We start from the raw sequence: 12,345 nt of genomic DNA on the forward strand, positions 1-12,345 counted from the left end.
GGCCACAGGCCCAGGCCCAAAGATCGATGAGCTATGCAATAAAATAAACGGCTATCTCCCTGATCTCTCCAGTTTTTTTGCCTCGCGAAACCTGGCATTGTCACCGACTAAATCTTCCGCGACCTTATTTGGTCGCATGGACGCCCCAAATGTCGACCATATTGAACATCCACGTCGATGGCACTACGCTACCGACTGTCCTACACCCCAAAATCTTGGGTGTGACGTTTGATCAGGATCTACATTTTGGTGCGCACGCAACCGCAATTGTTCCAAGAATTCAGAGCCGTAATAAAATCCTCAAATCCCTTGCTGGCAGTACCTGGGGAAAAGATAAAGAAACGCTCTTGACCACATACAAAGCAATTAGCCAGCCGATTACGTGCTACGCGTCACCCATATGGTCGCCAAGCCTAAAAACCACCCACTGGAAGAAACTACAGGCCTGCCAAAATACTGCTCTCAGAATCGCCACGGGCTGTCTTCTTATGTCCCCAGAACACCATCTGCATAATGAGGCGAGAATACTCCCCATCAGGGAGAGAAATGAGATGCTGACCAAACAGTTTCTGTTGAATACCCAGAAACCTGGGCATCCCAACAGACATCTGATTGACGAACCAGCACCGCCTAGGGGCCTAAGGAGTCATCTCCGTAAGCATTTTGAGGAAATACGGCACCTGAGAACCCAGCCGTATGAAGCGGAAAAACACAAGCAGGTCCTTGGTGAACTCCATAGACAGGCGTCGGACCTTTATGTCGGGAATTGCCCGGTGAATCCAGTACTTGAAGAAAAATATCCTGAACTCGCAGAAGAGGAACGCATACTCACCAGGGAAACGCGTGTCACTCTTGCTCAACTTCGTTCTGGATACTGTAACAGGTTAAACTCTTACCTATCCAGAATCAACCCCGACATACAAAATGTATGCCCTGCTTGCAATGTGTCCCCACATGACACCAACCATCTCTTTAATTGTAATGTGGAACCAACGCCTCTAACACCCCTTTCCTTATGGTCCACCCCTGTTGAAACGGCAAGTTTCCTTGGACTCCCGTTAGAGGATATTGATGACAATTTGTGATCGGTCGCGGCTATTTGGGTGGGGCGAGCATTGCTACAACAACAACAACAACAACAACCAATGCAGAAGAAGAATTGGCATACTGTGAAGAAACTTTACACTTATTTCCTGTACATAGAGGAATACTTCTTATAAAGACACTTCAAACCTCTTCTGCTGAAACAATGTAGTACGAATTTCGAACAAAATGAACCTTTTCGACGTTTATGCCATGATTATAAGTCTCACTCAAACACATTTGATAGCTCGGACTCCCTTTTTTCTGTAAAAAAGATTGTTCTCACCTCTCTTAATAATTAATGTATAATACGGTTGCTTCTGTTCTCTTGGAGTATTACACTTGGCTGATGAAATCTCTTCTGTAGCTGAGCAGTCTCAGATCGCGACGCTTGACAAACCGCTGCCAAGCTGCTTCTGGTGGCAGGTCCCACAAATTTCTATAAAACTCCTTCGTTATTTCATACTTATTTCTTCCATTTATTCAAATAATATTCAATTGGAGCTTCATGGCCGAGCCACACTCAAACTGTTTCATATAGATGCGTTCAACGCAATATTTTGCATGCCAGTAACATCGCCACGATCACGCAAGATGTTGCATTTGTAAATATAAAGGCAGTTCAGACTTAGCAATTGAAGCTTATTTCGCCTTGCCCATTCACATACAAAATTTCGCCAAGCACTGTTAAAAACATTCTCACTAAAATAATTTCACTTGCTGAGTGTGAAAGCACACTTATCCAGAGTAAATGTCGAATTCTTCTTCTTATGATTTGCTTGCAATAAAAGTTGGAAGTTGGCTACTTTTTCATGTCAGATGCGCCAGTGTCGCTAGATCTGCCGTTCTCCATAAAAATACGTGCAATCTACTCATAATGCATAACCACTATCACTACTATGGTTTTAGTTTTACTAACACAGCCACAGTTTCAATTTTAGTGAACACTGGTCTAAAGTCAATTTTTATAATAAATAATACATGGTTTTTATTTAGCCAATAAATATACTTTATTCGAAATAGTTACGCGCGAAATGAGCTTTCTTGCCATGTTCAGCAATGCTTACCGAGGATTTTGATACCACTTTAAAATTTGAGTGCAAGACTCCTTGAACCAAAAGAAGGGCTTTCGTTTTTCGGATGATAGTTTACTTCCACTGATTCTTTTAAAGTTGATCCATCCAAATGGCATAATGAGTCTGGATTAAATAGGAATTCATGTTGTTAAAAATTTAAGTGTTGTAAATGATTCCGCAGACTGCTTTGTTAAGTTAATGGAGTACCAGAATACAGTTTTGAAAAAAACAAAAAATAATAATAAAATAAAAATAAAAGTAGGAACAAGAAAGGGTGTCCAAGTTCGGGTGTAACTGGAAAATATATTCTTAGCTGAGGGTTATCGAAAAGTTTAAATTTTTTTACACTAAGTGAAAAAAAAGGGGGGGGGATGCTTTTTAATGATTTTGGTCTATTTTATTAGAAATATTCATATTTATAAAAAATAGGAATAAGTACCTTCTTTACAATATTTCAATTCTTCTTCCAGTAATGGCTATCGAAACACAGAATAATGAATGGTCCAAAAAGGTGGGGTGAAACAAAAATTTCAAATAAGTTAGTTTCTTAATTTTTTTGTTATAATGATATTTTGAAAGCATGTTGCTCTTTGATACTTAAAAATAAATTTATAAAATGGTCGCGGTCCTTAGCCAATGTGGGAAAAATATGTGACTTGACACGCCAAATGGCTCTGAAATATTGAAAAATGCTTGATTGTTTTAGTTTTTATTTTCTTCTTATAAATACACTATAAGTAAAACAGCATACTAACAACTTTTTATAAGATTTTGTCGGGCATTATTTTCTAAAATTAAAAAAAAAGGGTTTCGACATTTTTAGTTGCAAACTCAGTCATTGGGAAATTGTTACATATGAATATACAAAGTGTAATGAAATCTACATACATATATATATGTACAAGTAAGGATGGGACTGTCTTCGACTGTGCCGAAGACTTCATATCTTTCATGAATGGGGCTGAACAATAATCTTATCCCGTTCGTAATCTCCAAATAATCGGATGTATAAGATAAGAAATATTTAGTGAACAGATGTACATACCTAAACGATTTTTAAGATAAATATAAAAAAAATGCCAAACAATCACCTTATCTGAACGATCGGTTATATGGGATATATATTATATATAGCTCCGATCGAAGGACGGACAGTCGCCTTGATCAATTCGTTATACTTAATGGTGAGTCTATCTTCTATATTTCTCAACGTTACAAACATCGGACCAAAGTTAATATACCACTTAAGGTTCATGAAAGGTATAAAAAAAGCAAATCGTGCGCATGTAAAACCGATTGACTTATGATTGATTTGCCACAGAGTTGCAGCATTATTAAAATCGTACTTCTGATGCTAGGTTAAAAAAATAATAAAAAAAAATGTTTAAGCTTAACGGTTTTACTGAAAACAATACTTCCATTAAGTAATAATAATACTAAAAGCTACAAAATAATTAGGTAGGTCCTAAGTACTAGTCATCACACTCCTCATCAATCTTGGGAAATTAAACAAAAGCGTTGGACGCGTCAAATTTCTATTGATAATCATAAGTAAAACCAACTGAACCTTAATCAGGTTATGCTACGCCTCACATTTTTATAAATTTCACGCGCCCAATGCTTTTATTTAATTGTATGATCAACGCCCTAGATTGATGAGGAGTGTGATGACAAGTACCTGGGACCTACCTAATTATTTTCTAGCTTTTATTATTATTATTACTTAATGTAAGTATTGTTCTCAATAAAACCGTTTAACTTAAAAATTTTTTTATTATTTTATTTTCAAGTTTTTAGTTTTTACTTAATTGCCTATTATTTCTTATTCTTTTTAGTTCATTTAGTGACTCATTATTACAAGGACTCTTTCCTGACAATTTGTTACAATCTAAGGTCCTCAATACATGATCCTTCCAAAGACTTTACTCGACTCGGCGCCACGTATGCTTGTCCATCCTGTTGTTGTTGTTGTTGTAGCGATTAGGTTACTCCCGAAGGCTTTGGGGAGTGTTATCGATGTGATGGTCCTTTGTCGGATACAGATCCGATACGCTCCGGTAACACAGCACCATTAAGGTGCTGGCCCGACCATCTCGGGAACGATTTATATGGCCACATTGAACCTTCAGGCCATCCCTCCCTCCCCACCCCCAAGTTCCATGAGGAGCTTGGGGTCGCCAGAGCCTCGTCTGTTAGTGAAACGGGATTCGCCGCTCGAAGGTGAGGTTGACAATTGGGTTGGAGAAGCTATATGTTGCGCTACACAACCCCTTGAATCCCCTTGTCCATCCTCGAATTCCAAAGTATTTTGATGTCACTTCTATAGGACTGTATGTAATATTTGTTCAAAATATGAGCCAAATCGGGCCACAAATACGATTTTTTGAATATTTCGATACCTGCGCCACCTTGCGGCGATTTTTTCTTATTATTGCATTGTCATCGGGTTCTGAACTATATTCCAAGTATCAAGCTTGTAGCTTATCGGGAAGTTACTTAAATTTTAATTACAAAAATCCTTCACAACGGCCTGTCACGTCAAGCTAAATAAAACCGTTTAAAAAACGCGACAATTAAACGATTTGTATAAATATATTCACCTACGTGCTAAATTAATAATATTTATATTAATTAAATATTCCTTTTAGATAGAGATAATATGCAGAAATGATATTGAATTATTTAAGGCAAAAAACTTGCTGTAAGTAATTACCTCCTGGACGCTTGGAAATGTTACCTAATATGTTCTGATAATAGTAATAATGACATTTAATTGGCCGGTTATATCTCCGAGAAGATTATGGCTGAGCTTCTCTTTTAATTTTGATTATGATGCCTTTTCGTTTTTCCAACAACTTCGCTCACCTACACGTTTTTTTGCTGACTCCGCTTATACTGGGAAGCTTTTCTTGGCAGAAATACGCTCTAAGCAGTTGCTAAACCCCTGCTGAGGGGCGACTTGTTTTAAGAAAAATTTTCTCAAGTATTTTGATATTAATTGTCCCGTCACTTGAGTCGGGGAGCATTGTTTAGTTAGGTCAGCACACTACCCCTACATTGCGTTCGCCGTCATAGAGTAATTATTGGTAAATATTGATGGCTGGAGAGCCCGCCAACGAAGTGTATGTGTGATTTACTTTGCTCAATGAAAAATTAATTATCATACAACCCGATTCCGTTTAGTCCAGTTAATTAGAAAATAATGATTTAATCCAACAAACGAAAATTACTTTCGTTCTCAATTATTCATTTAGAAGTAATTCAATATTTTAAGAACACCACATTTAAAATGTAAATTTTATTAAGTTCTTTTTAAGATTTTCCTTTGGTTTCTTTGATGAAAAAATTACATACTCAATTATCAAAGGCAATTTAACGCTAAGTATCGTGAAGTAATTAATAAAACGGAACCATTATTTTAAATATATATATATAAATGAAATATTAAGGCGCAGTCACACGTGAAGAAGTCGCTTTCAATGTTTCGGAAAGAAAGTTCGGATGGTATGGTTACAGCTAATGCTAATTGAGTAAATACCTGTTAGTTTCTACAATGCGAAATTTCCTCTTTCTGAAAGCTATTTAAGAAAACAGTTTACTTCTAAATGTAATTATATATAAATGGAGATTCCAAACAACCAACAACGCCAAGCTTTGATAATTTGCACTACTTCGACTAAATTTTATGCAATTTTCCAACATAGAGTACCACGAGTTTCTATGTTTAGTAGCGAGCAATCTGAATTTCCAATCCAAAACTTTAACTTTTAGTGATCGTACTCCTCCCTTTTTTCTTCCTTCTCCTATTTCCGGAACTCCCTTCGTCTGAATATTAGTCTCATTTTCACCTGCTCTCTTCCTATTTCCTTCCTAATTCCACTTTGCTATTGTTTCTCCTATTTGAAACGCAATAAAATGGTATTGGGTTATTGTATGTCCAACCAATTATATTTCGCTATAACATTTCTAAAGCTTGGAATTGTAGCTCAAATATTGACATATTAGTTATTACGAAATCGAGGGCTTTGTTACTAAATCAATAAGACAGGAGTAACCGACGTGAATTTACGAAACGGCCAAAATCACCAATTAATGATGATAGAATATGAATAACATCAAATAATAATAATATTAAAATATAATAGTACTAGAAGATCCGGTAGACGTTGTCCTGCTCTAAATTTGGCCTATCTGCATACATTTTGATAAGCTTTTTCCGTCTGACTCTGCCCTCCCCCCTATTCACTTTTTCCTAATCATTTTATTCACTGCTCCCTCCGTTTTTTCGCTTCATCTATCTCCATCTTCGTCTCATTCTATCTCTTTCTCAATCTGCTTCTCTCTTTTCTCTTCTCTCAATTTCTTCTCATTCTATTGCATCCCTTATTGCCTGTCCAAGAGGGTGGTATGTATTTTATTCCAGTCCCAGTCCCAGGCCCACTCCGAGTCTCAGTCCCAGTCCCACTCCGAATCTCAGTCCCAGTCCTAGTCCTAATCCCAGTCCCAGTCCGTCTCTGGATAATATATTACTCTGTACTAAAGCACTCATCAAAAGCTTTCATTTGATATCAATGTTGTATAAACACTGTCTAGGCATTCACTGGTTTACGTTTTGGCCTATATCTCGAGACCCTAGTCGCCCAGGGGTATGAAAATTACCCTCTACACAACTCTCTTGAATTAAAAAAATGTCATAGTACCTCTAAATCGCGGCCCCCTCAGAAACCCCCCCACCCTCTCGGCGGGCCTGGTGATGTGCTATACTTGATATCATTCGGTATAATATTTTTTTTTTTTGATAAGCAGGTTGTTCAATTAAACACCAAGCAGTTACACGGAAGTATATCCGCACCACCTGAAAATATGAGTGCCATTGCGTATACGTAACATTTTATTATTACGTATAAACAAATAAAAAAATTTGCAATAAAATAATATTACGACTATAAACTGAGATACAACCAATCCTATCTCTCAAGTTAGATCAAATTACACGAGGGGTGCAAAACAAATTCAAAATCGGTTCAGTAGTTTAGGAGTCCATCGCGGCCAAAAATGTTGTGACACGTGTTTTTTATATATTAAGATTAATATTAAAATTCTTTAAAATTAGATCGCTGGTTCGCTATCATCGTTCAAATATTGGTTTAATTCAATTTACCCGAAACGTGCAACTATGAAGTTCTTGTTTCCGTAAGTCTGCGGTTAGGTTGAATTTAGTCAATAAATATAACCCACCTACTTTCAGAGTGCCAAGCCTTATTGTTGAGCAACTAATCCTGTCCCTAGATAACACTTGCTCGAAAAAAAGAAAAATATGCAACAATTCTTGTCATTTTTTTTTTACCGGTAGTAAAAATGTTGTTACCAGGCCAAATAAGGAACTTAAACAATATTTAAAAATTGTGTCAATTTCTCCTTTCACTGGAATGCCCCTAATATGACTTATTGTAACGCAAAATACAGTTCGACTTAAGGCTGCTTCGCTGTACATTTGTGAATTTACTGACCATATAAAATCGTTATTTAACTTCATTTTATGCAAAGTGCAATGGTCTGTCTTCGTGTTTCTACGCTGCACATATCATGGAATTAAAGCACGGATCATCCACCAAATTGTACACCATCGATGCACTCTGTGCAATCACGCATCCAGTTCGACAATATATGCGCATTGACTTCTTGGATTTTACACGCATCCATGGACATTTTGCGATCCCAAGTTCAAATCTATTAAAAATAGGAGTAGTTCTGGCAGTTTGGGATTGTATTGGTAATACTATTAAGTGTATCGCAGCTATACAATCAGGAAATGTTACTAAAGCTCAAGAGATCTTTGCCGTTTTTGGTATGGCTTTAGTCATGACAATGCGTGGCTTTTCGCTTGCAATGAATCGCGTCAAACTATCTAAACTTTTAAATGATCTCGACTATATTTTTCCACACAGCGTACAGCTGCAAGCAGATATGGAAGTTGGAAAATGTCACCGTTACATTAAGAAACGTTTTTTTACGCTCCATGCCATAATGACCACAGCTTTAGTGCCATTTTGTTTTATGCCGTTAGCTAAATTTTTCATTTTATATGATTTTGAAGAAAAACATCCCGTATCAGATGATTTCCATTTGAATGCATCGTGGATGCCATTCGGGTTAAAGGTTAAATTCCACACGTATGCATTCATATATATTTATGAAACGGTTTTGGCTATAATAGCAGTAAATATGGTAATAACATGGGATCATGTATTTGTTATAACAATTTCACAATTGTGTATGTATTATGAATATTTGGCTAAATTATTGGAGCAGATGGATGTGCGCGAAGCCAAAGATATACAAAAAGAAGATGCATTCTTCACGCAATTGCATCTTTATATATACATTCATCAATATCTAAGAAGGTATATTTCGTGATCGAAAAGTTAAATAACTGCATAAATTAGATTTTGCTTGCCTTTTTCTTAGTCTCGCTTCCGATATTAATAACATCTTTAATTTATCGATAATGATATCACATATGGCAAGCGCTATGTCAATTTGTTTCAATTTATTTTTGATATCCGGTGCCGAGGACTATTTATCAATGGCGACGTATCTTGCACCATGTCTGGTGGAAATTTGGCTACTATATGATGTTTCGAAGTGGGGTACACTGTTAGAAACTGTTGTAAGTAGTTTTTAAACAATTTACTCAATTTACAAATACTACCAAGGGTCGTTTTCACCAACTCCAGTTCCCAGGAATGGCTCAGTGCTCTGTCAAACAAAAGCCCAGTTATTGTTACATGGAAATGGCGAAATCGTGCCTAAGTGAATGTATTAACAAATGGAAGCTTTTTATTTGGACTTTTATTAGCTTTTTATTAGGACTCCCTATCCCTTAGGGAAAAGCAAAAACAGACAGAAATTGCGTATGATTCATCAAGGAAATTCGTGGAAATAGGGCGGGCTGCAAAGTTTCTAAGATCATGATCAAATCCTACGACTTTAGAACCACAAAGTTGCTCACATTTTTAAAAAGATAAGACTTAAGGCTCAAAATGGGCATTCTAAGTGGACACTGCCCTTCTGGCGTCACATGCTTTTATCTGTTTGGCCTCGTCAGTAACGGCAAATGTAGTAAGTGCGAGCTGGAGGAAGAAACGGTTGTATACGTTTTGTGTTCGTGTTCTACGCTTGCATGCTCAAAGCTCCAGCTAGCAGGGGTGGCAGAGTGGTCAAATCTCGGGCAGCTCAAAGGGTTGCCAGCGCAATATATACCTTCTCCAACCTAATTGTCAACCTCACCTACCCGTGGCGAATCCTGTTTCATTGACAGCCGACGCTCTGACCAACCCGAACTCCTGATAGATCTAGGGAGTGGAAGGGCGGGATGGCCTAGAAGGTCTCATGTGGACATACCAAATCGTTCCCGAGATGGTAGTGATAGTACCTTTATGCTGCTTTTTACCGGAACGTATCGGATCTGCATCCGGCAAAGAATCATCAACATCGATAACACTCCCCAAGGACTTCGGGGAGTGTCCTTATCGCAACAACAACAACACAACAGCTATGGTGTTTTTCCGTTTGGTCGTCAAACAAATGTTTGTAAGCACTATGGACACATTCAATCTATGTGACATCTTTATTGACCGGCCAGTCCAACCTTACCTAACCTAAGTCTGTGTGTCAATCGGTACTTCTTTTTCTGTGGAAAGATATAGTTAAAAATCATTTCGATTTTGCTGAACCAAATGAAACAGCGACCACTGTGATGTGGTTTTAGAGTGCTCGCCTACTCTACAGAAGGGCTTAGCTTAATTGCACGTTAAAAGTAAAATGAAATTACTTAGAAAATATTTTTCTGAACGGAGTCGCATCTTGGCAGTAATTCGACAAAGTACATTTCTGCCATGAAGAGGTTTTCATCGAAAATTTATCTGCCTTGCAGATGCCGTTTGGAGCCGTCAATTTTTTGGAAAATTAAGGAGCATAACGCAAATTGGAAGTGAAACTCGGCCTAAATCTCCCTTAAGGTAGATATGGTCTTGTTTTTTCTTTTTTTTTAATGTAAGGCGCGTTAACCTCCGAAAAGATTTTAGGCCGGGCTTCTCTTCCAATATGCATCGCGCTCCTTGTTTAATTTTCCTACAAATTGGCGGGACGGGGCCTAGTTATTTTATGCCGCCTCCGAACGGCATCTGCATGGCAGATGAGTTTTCACTGAGAGATTTTCATGGCAGAAATATGCTTGCCAAACACTGTCGAGGGGCGATCCCGCTTAGAAAAGTTTCTTATAATTGAAAAAACTTGTTTCTAAAATTTTTATGGTCCTTTTTTAGGGGCGTGAACCCAGGATCTTCGGTGTGGCATGCGAAGCACGCTATCATCACACCACAGTGGTCGCCATTTATTAATTTATTAACTTTTTTGTAAGGAAGGGAAATGTTTGCAACTGACAAACCTAGCGCACGATTGCGTAAACTCTATATTTTTCCATTAAACGATTGACTGATCGACTGCCATTATACATCCGATTCCAAACAGTTATAACCGCAGTCGGAATCGTAAGTCTAAATCAATCGAAAGTTTTGTGGTATTTAAGGGGTATAATAAATTATTTCTTTTTCTCAGCATTTTTCTCTGTTTTGGAGTTGTTCACCTAAATTAAACCTCATTTTTACAATATCGCCTAGCACGTAGAACAATGCAAACTATTCTGTGCATCAGAGGTTTTAAGTTCCACGACTATAATATATATTAATACAAGTAAAAACCAAAGTAAGCTCATAAAAATTGTATATTACCTTACCATATACTAGTTCACTACATTTGGTTGAAACTCTCCAGCATAACTCCGCAACAAGTAATCATTGTTTCCAACACTACCACTACCTGTCATACTTGTTACTGATAGGTATCACCGTGAACCCAGCTGGTATGCCTGTCGGAAAATGCGACCCAAATACCCAAAATGATTCAAGGAGCTGTGTCGCGAAAGCCTTTCAAGGCGATTCCAGCGCAATTTATAGCTTGCCTCTCCCAATCTTTAACCTTACCTACCCGTGGCGAGACTTGTTTCCTTAGCAGACAAGTTGAAAAGTACTTTTGATCTTACTTGTTCAAACACTCGATTCCAGGACCTGCAAATATTAAGATATTCAACTAGTGATTGTGCTGCTATTTTCAAAATGAGGCTCATAACGGGAAGTAGTTCCAGTAACGCATCCTGTATTCATGTCCTACGCTTCCGAGGTTGGAGTTCCGGTAGTAGAGGTCGCAGAGTTTTAAGACCTTCCAGCACCAATTGGGCTGGGTCCTAAAAAAGCTTTAGTAATCGCCAAGAGGACGGATCTATAATATGAACTAAACTCAATTGGTGGCTTTCTTTTGACCGTCAAATCATTTCTGGTAAAGTATTGACAAATTTCGTCTACATGAGGTCTTTATTGACTGACAATTTCGACCTAATTAAGATACTCTTCAACATTTATCGTTTCATACCAATTTTGCACAAACACATTCCTTAGCTCTATTTAAAAATTAAATCTATAAATTTTTGATCTATTACCATACTATATTCAATTCTGCAGACATCTAGAATCAACGAAGTTTTGTATGAACAAAAATGGTACGAAAGCTCTGTTCGTTTTGGTAAATATACAAAGATATGGATGCAAGGTACAAACGAACCATCGAGGTTGACCGCTTTTAATATGTTCAATGTAAATATGAAACATTTTCAAGATGTGCGTAAAGGGCATACAAATATACGATTCTTCATAACATTATTAATCAATTTTAAATTTTACATAAATGCAGATGATGATGTTAGCTTACCAAATGCTCACCTTTATGAAATCAAAGAGTTAAAGAAATCGTAAGTAATATAACAAGGAAAGAAAACATTTTAATGCATGAACGAATCACTGGAAACTTCAGTTTTTAGTCGCCGATAGGAAACCGAATGAAAAGTTATAATACTTAATAATAAAAGGATAAGGTCCAAAGTCTTAAGTAAAACCTGAAAAACTACATAATTATTTTCAGTATATTAGAGACTTTAAACGCTTATCAAGAAATCTTGTATTTGTACTAATCACTTTTATTTATGCAATTTCATTAATTACTTAATTAATTAGCGCTTAACCATTTAAACGATTATGGCCGTCCAACAATGTGTACCAATCGCTTCTTCGCT

The 12,345-nt window shown here is 37.2% G+C and overlaps 1 protein-coding gene across 1 annotated transcript; it reads left to right on the forward strand.

Annotated features, from left to right (window-relative positions):
* The first annotated feature begins 7,745 nt into the window (after positions 1-7,745).
* Or88a (Odorant receptor 88a) lies at positions 7,746-12,017 on the forward strand. The gene is made up of 4 exons (XM_067777885.1): positions 7,746-8,563; positions 8,628-8,829; positions 11,738-11,893; positions 11,967-12,017. Exons 1-4 carry the CDS (start codon positions 7,746-7,748, stop codon positions 12,015-12,017), a joined length of 1,227 nt encoding a protein of 408 aa, XP_067633986.1.
* The last annotated feature ends 328 nt before the right edge of the window (positions 12,018-12,345 follow it).

Source organism: Eurosta solidaginis, chromosome 3 (assembly GCF_040869045.1).
Source record: "Eurosta solidaginis isolate ZX-2024a chromosome 3, ASM4086904v1, whole genome shotgun sequence".
Taxonomy (NCBI): domain Eukaryota; kingdom Metazoa; phylum Arthropoda; class Insecta; order Diptera; family Tephritidae; genus Eurosta; species Eurosta solidaginis.

Bases quoted from the DNA above. Each gene is read 5' to 3' on its own strand.
- Or88a (XM_067777885.1), top strand. From the start codon at position 7,746: ATGGAATTAAAGCACGGATCATCCACCAAATTGTACACCATCGATGCA. The intron at 8,564-8,627 runs GTATATTTCGTG...CCTTTTTCTTAG, and splicing joins ATTCATCAATATCTAAGAAG to TCTCGCTTCCGATATTAATA. The intron at 8,830-11,737 runs GTAAGTAGTTTT...TCAATTCTGCAG, and splicing joins GTACACTGTTAGAAACTGTT to ACATCTAGAATCAACGAAGT.